At 38.4% G+C, this 10,856-nt stretch overlaps 1 protein-coding gene across 1 annotated transcript; it reads right to left on the reverse strand.

Moving 5' to 3' along the window:
- Positions 1-8,787: 8,787 nt before the first annotated feature.
- LOC150080858 (innexin inx2-like) lies at positions 8,788-9,858 on the reverse strand. The gene has a single exon (XM_090380842.1). The coding sequence runs from the start codon at positions 9,856-9,858 to the stop codon at positions 8,788-8,790; it is 1,071 nt and encodes a 356-aa protein (XP_090236968.1).
- Between the last annotated feature and the right edge of the window lie 998 nt (positions 9,859-10,856).

The following is a 10,856-nucleotide window of genomic DNA, read 5'->3' on the forward strand; positions in this document are numbered from 1 at the left end:
GTAGGGAATTTCACTCTAGACACCAATACCGTCTGGATGGTATTCTTCAACACATCTACGGCCAATCGTTTGTCTCCCATCAGAGCCATGCAGGTTGAATTTCTTCTCATCTGAGCAAACTGACCTCCACTGCTCGGGGGTCCATTTGACATACTCCTTACACCAAATTAATCAGGTCATTTTCATTTTTTGTATGATGAGGCGCTTCCTCTTAGGTCGACGGGCTACAAGTCCATTTTTTTAAGAGGCGTCTTCTGACTGTTACTGCACTTCCTACTACTCCTGTATGTTCTTCCCACTCTCTTTTCAGCTCAGACGAAGAAGTTTTACGGTTTTCAAGGTATAAGCGCTTCAAAACGCGGTCCTGTTTTTGCGTCCGGTTCCTTTTTTCCTATCAGCAGAAATGACTTTGGAAAGAAATCTACTCGCTGTCGACTGATTACAAGACACTCTATAAGCAATATGACAGGAAGAACATTCTTCCTCACGTAAAGCAACAGTAGCACTCTTTCTTCGTGGCGTCAACTGCACGTAACTCGCCACCCTGACACAAGCAAGAAATGACTGCAACCTTTGCAGAGCGCGCTTATATAGCTAAAAGTAACAGTTGATGCAATATTACGTCATCACCTACGCTTGTCAATCTTATCTATGCAATCTGTAAGAAATATTACCCTATACTTCGTTATTCGGACGACAATTACAATTTTATGGGGTGATTCAATTTCATTGAACACCAGTGTGTGTGTGTGTGTGTGTGTGCATGCATATATATATATATATATATAATTATTTAATACCAGTAGCATGTCAAACCAAATGAGCGAAAATAAAATAAACCCTATATCATAAGATAACATAAAAGGGGAGAGGAGAAAGGGTATTGCAGAAGGAAACGTTCCCAAAATAATTTAGAACAAGCCAAAAATTCACTGCATTTATTTTCCAACATTAGACAAATATAAACATACACGAACCAATACACTTATTGATCCCTCTATATCCTAATTTCTGTTATATATTTCGGTTCAGCAGTTACTGTCAGTCGTGTGGTGTTGCCACATGAGATATATATTCTGTTTCTGTTAATTTCTCACTGCATAAGGACCATCTTTATTCAAATCCATTGAATCCGCGGAGCAATCAGTGTGTTGGTTCGTGTATGCTTGGATTTGTCTATTCGAAAATAAAAGCAGTGATTTCCTGACCATTATTGGCCTTGTGGTCCTCTGTCGAGATGGGGCATAATGGTCAGTCTTTCATTTTGTTAATGATTTTATTGGGTCCAGTATTGTAGTTGGTTTTCGTTTCATTTTTAAGTTATATTTCATATAATTCGGAAAAGGGTGCCATTCTGGAGGCGCCATTAATTGGATTCTAAATTATAATTTGTTACGATATTTTGTAACTTTTGGCTTGTTCTAAATTATTTTAGGAACGTTTGCTTCTGTAATACCCCTCCCCCCCTACCTCCCCTTTATGTTATCTTGTGATATATGGTTTATTTTATTTTTGCTCATTTAGTTTGCCATGCTACTGGCATTGAATTAATTACTTTATTTTGTATTTTAAGCAACATGCGGTGGTTCAGGCATTAATGCTGCCCCGAAATTTGCTATTCTTATTTATTTTTTAAATTTAATTTTCTTAATATTCTTAACATTATAATAAGTCAATAGTGGCATAGTATTTAGGGTTAGGCGCCACCTGTGGTTTCTATATATATATATATATATATAGGGTGATTCACTACCAGTACGACAAACTTGCAGGAGGTGTAGGGGTCACAAAAGACGAATCGGAATCACATAGCATTGCAGGGTCCGAAATGCCTTCGTCATGCGGTAGAGGACGTTGAACGGGAGGTCGCGTGAACAGCGATCCCGCTGGAAGTCAGCATTTGCGAACCGGTTCCCGAGGCAGTAGGATGGACGAGTATTCAAACGTTGAACTGGCTGACATGCACCTCGCGTATGGAGCTGCGGACTGTAACGGGCGCGCCGCTCTGCGCTTGTACCAGGAACGTTTCCCGCACAGGCGTGCTCCTCATCATACGATTTTCGCACGTGTGCACAGAAGGTTACGTGAGACTGGTTGTTTCACGAGAGGTACCATGAATCGAGAGCGAACAACGAGGACGCCAGACAATGAGGAGAATGTCCTACGTCTTGCAGAAGGCAATCCGAGTACGAGTACTCGAGCGATAGGCCAACGATTGGGTATTTCCCAATCCACTGTATGGAGGATACTGTCAACAAACCAAATGAGTTCATACCATCTGGAACGCGTCCAATCATTGGAGCCTGCGGATTATCCACTCCGGAGGACTTTTGCTACTTGGTTTCTTCAACAGAAACGGTTCGCAAATGCTGACTTCCAGCGGGATCGCTGTTCACGCGACCTCCCGTTCAACGTCCTCTACCGCATGACGAAGGCATTTCGGACCCTGCAATGCTATGTGATTCCGATTCGTCTTTGTGTCCCCTACACTTCCTGCAAGTTTTTCGCACTGGTAGTGAATCACCCTGTATATACAGTATATATATATATGTGTGTGTGTATATATATATATATATATATATATATCTTGGCCTCTGTCAGGAAACTCAGGCGACCCTGACAGAGACCAGCCAGAGTATGATGGGCAGCCTGGTTCATCTCCCAGTGGTGGTGACCGGCAACGTAGGGGCCCACTAGGGGCCAAGCAGCCAGAGACATAACAACAGAACAAAACACAATACTACATAAATCTGACACGATACTATGCGACTATCCTCGCTGGTTGGTTGTTATAGAGTTTTAGGCGCATCAGCTAGTTAGGCCATATCGCGCCATATATAATATGTCTGTGATTAATATAAGACAGTTATGATGCTCAATATGTTCTACGTTGTAGAACATATGACACTCTCCAAATGACACATTTGGAGAGTGTCATGAGGAAGTGTTCTACGTATCATATTGAGTTAAATTTCTCTTATTCCTTTACAAATAATGTCTATAAACTGCTTGTGTTCTGTGGTCGATTTCTGTTTGCTGGATGAAAAACTTGAGTTTCCTGGAAAAAAAATGCATGCTACTCTCGCCTAAGAACAGCTAACCCAGCCACTTTGTGAAAAAGACTTACTAAAATTCCTCGCATCATTGATGTAATTCTAACTCAGGTGTTCTACACCCGGTCTCGGGGAGGACGGTGATTATACAAACTGTCCCACCTACGAGAACCCCAACCCGCCCGAGACCAATTAACTCAGTCACGTTGTGAAAAAGGCAATAAAAATTCCTCAAGTTATCGACGGAATTTGAACTAAGGTCTTTTACACTTGGCGTGGGGAAGGAGGGTGATTCTACAAACTGTTTACCCTCGAGGGTAAACAGTTTGCAGAAACAGTTTGTAAAAAGAGATGGCTCTGAAAAATGGACTATTTTCAATTGCTACAGATGGCAGTAATCAAAGTGGGCCCAAGCTATATCCCATTTTGGTGATCTTTTGCAATGAAAAAAAAAAAAAAAAAGAAAGAAAGAAATGTCTAAAGCAGCTGCTCTCAGTGCTAGCATTGGCAGCTGACTGTACGACATTGGACAGCTTTTATTGAACAACCTGAAAGTATGTGGACTTCCTTCAAAAAAACTGTCCGGCACTTAGTGTCGAAAATACGCCTGTTGTGGTAGGCATAGCAAAGGTATTATGAGAAAAGATCGAGCCCTTTGTGTTAAATAGGCTATCCTTGCTGTCTTATTAATTTGTGTGCTGAAAAGATCTGCATGAAAGTAGATCAATACTTGGCAGACATTTGCTACTATCTAGAGAGAAGTGCTAAAAGGAAGGACAGATTTAAACAATTTTAAATGATGCATTCCACTGTAGTAAAAAAGTTTTTGAAGCATGTGTTTGTTCCTGATTAAATGTGTTGGTAGAAGAGTGGCAATCTTTGATAAGTCAGTGTAAAGAAGAGGGTAGAAGTGTGAAAAAAAAAACAAAACAATATGAATACTTTTAAGAATTACCATATCGAAAAGTACAACAAACAGTTACTAATGAGTGCCACTGATGACCCAGCCAAATCCACTTCATGATCCAAAAGAAGTTCTGAAAGAAGCAAATTAAAGAACTCCCCCAAGAAAAAGAACTTTTGGATCGCAAGCTTCTGGTTAAAGCGGTCTTAAACTTCAGGGAAATATCAACTTACAAAGTTGATAGTTCTAGGGATGCTATCCTCACGCGTGCAGAAAGTCTCTTCATGTTTCTCTCTTCTTGCTTTGAATAAAGCAATTTGCTTGCTTTCTTTTAAATGTTGTACCAACGTTTGAATATCCGAATATAGCTGTTCAATCCAATGTATCTCATATCCATATATTGAGGGTGTTACTCCTGGATATGTTGAAGAATATTATGTGCAAATTTATTTCATTCACAGTTTTCAAATTTTCCACTTCCATTTTGGAAATTGAATATCATAGCAGACTAAACCAGAAGGGTGATTCTGACTTACTCGTATTTCTATTACCGAGGTCAAAGCGAGTCTATAAAAGAGAAGATTCCGTTCTTTTGCTCAGTGAGGAAGTACTTTATGGCTGCATCAGGACCAGCCCCAAAATTTGTGGGACCTTGTTCAAGAATTACTTGCGGGGACCCTATACAAAAATACACGATATTTTTGTAATAGTGATATATATATATATATATATATATATATATATATATATTTTTTTTTTTTTTTTTTTTTTTTCAAATTTTACAGTTCTTGGAGTGACGATAATGTGGGTAACTACACATTAAGACGGCGGTGGGCTCGTAGATAGAAATGCCGAAAAGACGTGGATAATATTATCATTTAGACCATTTGAACATGGGGCCCTGTTCGACAGAACCGGTTGAACATGCTTATGGCCGGCGCTGGGCTGAATGTGGCTACATAGTGTACAAGTTCACATTTAAAAATGATGTTCTTATGTTATAATGATGTTATAAAAAATGTTTGTGCTGAGGCACAAATAAAAAGTAAAAAAAAACAAAAAAGGATGAAGCAGTAGATGTTTTATAGCATAAGCTCTGTCAGTTTCAGAGTAAGAACCTGCAGATACTACACTGCTCGAGAAAATTAACAGAACACATAGAAAACGTGGTGTAACTGGTGCAGCTTGCAATGAAGCGGGACAAAATTTGTTATGGTGGTGTACCATAAAATAATGATGCAATGAGGAGACCGAAAAACTTCGGACAGGTATAAGGGACATTTATAAGGGTTGTATAAGAATTACAGACGTCGATACAAGATGCTCGAAAATATGGTCACATGACATCAGTACGACGTATGATCCCCTCTAACGGCTCAAATATAGAGCATAGTTCGCCTCTGACAGCGGCGAACTATGCTCTATATAAGGGTGTCTATAACATTTTGTGGCAACAAATCCCCCACACAAACCTTAGCTCACCAAGTGGCTATCGGTGTTGCAATACGACGTCCAAGGACGTTCCACGCATATTCGATCGGATTTAAGTCTATGATCGTGCTGGCTACGGTAGTCGTTGGATATCTTCAGTTTCAAGATATTCCTCCACCACTTGAGCTCTATGTGCAGTGGCGTTGTTGTGCTCTGAGCAGTTACGGTACCCCTATCAAAAACATGAAGGGGTGCGGGCAGGGCATTGATCATTATTCCGCCCCATATGAGAACACCGCCTCCACTGTACATGTCCCTTTTCTTTGATGTTGGATGGTACCGCATTCCTCGTTGTCTCATAGCGGAGTTGGAGGAAACCTCCGGTGACGCTAGACACGAATACACTTTACACTTCCTCGTTGTCTCCAGATGAAATAGCACCTAGAATCTGTTTGTAGGCTAAAACGTGACTCATCAGAGAACAGAGCTACATCACGTTTTCTACGTGTTAATTTTGTCGAGCAGTGTATTATCATAAAAGAAGCAAGAACTGATGTACAGTGGTCCTTTGTCGAGCAATCGAGAAGTGCACAAGGAAATATCAAATTTAACAAGTTTTTCTAAGTCATCCTTGGCATTTTAATAATTCCTCATAGCAGTGCCGATTGCGAGAGAATATTCAGCCAGGTTAGAAAAACAAAAACTATGTTCAGATCTCTTTTTTTCTGGTGAAGCTTTGGAAATGCTCCTCACAGCCAAGTTTAGACAGTAGGGCCTTGTTATGAATAAAACTTTGATTCAGAATTTCTGAAGAGGATAAATTTTGCAACAATATCTTTTTTGGTGTAATCAAAGTCAGTTGATATCTAATAGAATAATAAATACAGACAAAATATTAGGTAAACTAATGTTTAAATGCATACTCTTCTGGGTAAACAATACTACGGCTGGGATTTCGTATGAAATGTATTTTTTTAGTGAAATTTAATTTCTAGTACAGTATGAACTTAAAAAAAAAGGAACAACCCTACTTTTTCTGAAAATTTTCCCATTTTTCTTATAGGAGGAACTGTTTTCGCAAGCAAAAAAAAAAAAAAAAAAAAAAACCCTGTTTATAAATACCCGACCTCAAGGTTTTTGAAAGTCAAAAGTTATCAGCTGTGTGGGTTCAAAAGTTGCACGAAGTGTAATACAGCGAAGGCTGCTCTTCGAAAAGAAACTGTTCCTAATCCTACAGAGTTTCGATTCCAAATAGCAGGTACAGTTTCAAAACTTTGAAACATGCCTCGTGTTAATATTGAATACAGAAATGATAATATTAAGTTTAAATTCAAGTGGGATAATCGTTATCTAGAAAAGCGACAGAACCATCCGGAGAAATAGTCGCAATTGAATTTTATGATGATTTTATCATTTCTTTTTCATTTGCTCTTTTTTGTAGTAATGCTGTGTTGCTGTTGTATTACAGATGAGGTTCTATTGCAGTTATCAAGCTCTTCTTTTTGAGTTTTTTTCAACGTTATCTGAACTGGGATTAAAGTTGTACTCAGTTCGAATCTCTCTCTCTCGTTCTTACCAACTCCGTTTTTAGAGAATATTTTTGTGCATATGGGAATATACTGCGTACAGTAACAATACAAAATAATAAATATCTTTATTGCAATTAGTAGGAAGAACGAAGAGTGCACAAAACTAATAATGCAATGTCCGTCATAAGTATATATACATGGAATTTCATATAAAGCTATAAATCGTAAGTCACAGTTAATAATACAGTAAAAATAAATAAATAAAGTTAAGAAATTTTAGGGGACAGGCTGAGTTCTCAGAATAGGTACTTTAAGCTAAAATGAATAAACGAAACTGATGTACACTTCCCTACCATTAATATCTAGCAACTCTTCCTTTGATAGTTGGTCACGTCCTACCCAGGCACAACTATAAATGTGTTCATAGGCCTTCGAGGACACAGTAGTATGATTGTGAATGCAAGGTGTTGGAATTATGGAAGTCTTAACTCCGTCGAGTTAAAAGACTTCCAGTGCGGAATTATAATAGGGTGTTACGAAAGCAATCGGTCTGTACATAACATTTCAACGACAATGAAGATCCTTAGGTCGACGAGTGGTGATGGAAGTGAAATGGAAGCTCCCAGAAAACTTCCAAAGCTGACGGAAGAGAGTCCTTTGTAGGGATCTCTTCTGTCCCTTCTGAACGCAGGCTGACTTTGTCGTAGCATATACTAGCCTTCAGTGAGATAACTGGGACATATGTCAGCTCCAGTACAGTGTGCAGGACGCTGCATGGTGTGAGTTACCACGGTCGTGCAGACAACCACTAATCACCCGGCAAATGCTAGAATCCGTCTAGCTTGGTCTAAGGTCATCCATTCTTGGACCGTTGACCAATGGAAGGCGGTACTTTGGAGTATGCGTGGTATTCATGTAATAGGATGGCTCCTAGGGAGTCGCCCATCAAGCCTATGATGGTGTAGAAACTCTACATAGCAGGCCAGAAAAAAATATAAAAGGAAATAAAAACTTGCGAGTCTGAGTGTGTTCTGTTGTGTTGTTTGCGCCATTTGATCATTGCTCTACAACCACTCTTGTGTTTCCTTTTACAAGGAGAATCAAGTCGTCCGCAAAGGCTAGGGCATGGGGTGTGCAGTCCGCCAGAACTCTGATTTTCTTTTTCAGAAAAACAGGCCAACTGTCCATAGACATGGAAAATGTAGGTAACCTTATGAAGCCAAATGAAACAGGATGAACTTTGGCTTTGTTAAATAACAGAATGGCGGATGTGGCTTCCTTATTCCAGAATTAGTCCCGGAACTATTTGATTAGGTCAGGTAGTCTGTAATCTGCGATTTTTCAGGGTGAATGGAAAAAATCAGTGCTTCTTTGTGTAAAACTTTGAATCCATTTTCTGCACAGAATTTTTTTTCGCGAGCCTTTTAGAAAGGTCCTTTACAAGGTTATCAAAAAAATGCAGTATTTTTATGAAAATATCGTATTAATATACGATATTTTCATAAAAATACTGCATGACAGTTTCGGTTGAAAATATGAATGGTTATCGTACATTAGCCAGAAGTCCTTCATAGAAGTAAAAAAATTAAAATAAAAGGCCTTTTTTTTTTTTTTTTTTGTTATTTCTTTTATTTGTTATTACATAAATACATAGCTGTAGCTTTTCTCCAGTTACATAAACTAGATATATTCCACTATATCCCACAGATTAACAGTTCCTTTGTAAATCGTCATTATGTAATGTAAAGATTAAAGGAAAAAAAAGTCCATATTTCATTACATGCAGTTGTTTTGATTGATATAATTATTATCACGTCTTAACGCTCGGTTATCAGTTCGCTAATTCGTTTATTCTCTTCGTCATGCCTCACTATGCAGTCTTTTCCTTTTGATCAGGGTAGAGATAAAAGTAGACCTCTCTCAAACACTGTCTGTACAGAACAGAGTGCATATTTTTAGCCAGCATACACAGAAGAAACCAATCTCCCAGATGTGCTTTATGACATATATCCCTCAAAAGTCTTTGCTCCGCACGACCAACACGAAGAGAAAGAATGAAATAACGAAATCTAGGGCTCACGATGGTGGCTAAACGGTAAACAAGATCCAATGCGGACAGGGCCCCTAGAAATAAAAACCAGTACCAGAGGAACAAGTATATCTTAGAGTTCAAAACGTTGATAGCAAGAAGACAGATCGTGTCGAACCTTTGTATTGCTCCAGTTTCTCCAAATAAGTGCAAATAGCACTTCGTTATCAGAGGAAAGAACTCTATTAATGGATGTAGGTTTTCATCCACTTGCTGTGCTGCCATAATGCCGAGAGAAAAGAAATCCATACCCACAAATAAGCGTATCAGATACATCTGCATAAAAACGTTTAGGAAGTTTAAACATTCACAGAACACATAAGCGGTCACATAAAAGAAGTGCCTTCCCCAGGAGCGGCGTAAATATTCTACAATAAGTATTTTTGTGGTAGTTTGATTCTCCGGACTTAAACATTTCTGTGGTACAAGAAATTTCAGCAATTTACCTTCCCAAATATCCCAGAGATAAAAAGGGAAATAGAACATAAGGGCCTGAATAAATAAGAACAAGCCAACCCACTGATAATATTCGTGGTAATTACGCGTATCGTCTTCACTTGCTTCTGAAATGCCTGGGTACGGTATGTTTAACCCAACACGTTTATTCCAAGCTATTGGGACAGTGTGAGTGGTCAGGATGAGACAGTACTGATTAATAAATTTTGAATCCAGTCTTACGTCTATACACTCAAGTGGAGAAAATATTCCAAAAAACTGGTAACTAGATACAACGATGCTGAACAAAACTAACATTATAAAGGTTATCTCACAGTGGAAGGCAAACACTTGATTGTACCTGACGATATTTTGTCTCCTGAAGAAAGCACCGAAAAGGAGAATCAAATCATACATCTCGACGCTGGATCATGGGCTGCAATTAGTTGCAAAATTGTTCAGTTTGTCACAGCTCCCTCTCCCTAAAATAAAACAAACAAACAAACAAACAAAAAATATCTTTGAGATTCTGTACAGAATTGCTGATTCATTTAAATCAACTATGTAGATCTATCCGGAAAGATATATCCGCACATAGAAATTAAATTATAATAACTGCAGAAATTCTAACAACCGTATCGTCTGAGGTATTGTTTGGGTATTCTTGTTCCCATAATAAATTGTAGACACTCGTCATTGAAACGTGAACACTTACCACATAATGTTGGACCATTCTCTGAGTAAATGCGGCTTTAACCTGACGTGACCCTCAAAGGAAGAAAACACTACTCAACATACTGGCAGATCTATCCATACAATAGCCTTTTTAGGCGTGTTAGCACATATGCATTAAGCACCTATTGTGATCAGCACGTTCGTCTGTCCATCCGTCCGTCCGCTCGCATGTAATAACTCAATACCTAATGGATGGATTTTCATAAACTTTTATATTTCGTTCCTATAAAAATTTGTCGAGCCATCAACAAATTTTATTAAAATGATTTTAATAAAATTTCATTAAAATCGGACCAGCCGAAATCCGACAATTATTTATTTGTCCCTCCCACCGTCCGCTTGTATCTAATAATTGAATTGCCATTTGCTGGATTTTCGTTAAATTATATTTAGCTCTGTTAGAGATTCCAAAATTTAATTAAAATCAAACTTATAAAAATTTCACAATTATTATTTCTTTGTCTATCCGTCTGTATGTAATAACTCAACTCTCAGCGGATAGATTTTCGTGACATTTTGTATTTGGCTTATTTAGTATTAGAAGTGGCTAATGATGCAAGAAAGCAGGATTAACAGCATCAGCAAAAAAAAAAAAAAAAAAAAAAACCTCCCTACATCGCCGTCCGGCTCCTCTAATAGTTTGTCTTAGTCCTTCCATAAAATTATTCAGGTTACTCACT

This window comes from Mastigoproctus giganteus, chromosome 9, assembly GCF_048544385.1.
Source record: "Mastigoproctus giganteus isolate SK-2022 chromosome 9, ASM4854438v1, whole genome shotgun sequence".
In the NCBI taxonomy this organism is placed as follows: Eukaryota; Metazoa; Arthropoda; class Arachnida; order Uropygi; family Thelyphonidae; genus Mastigoproctus; species Mastigoproctus giganteus.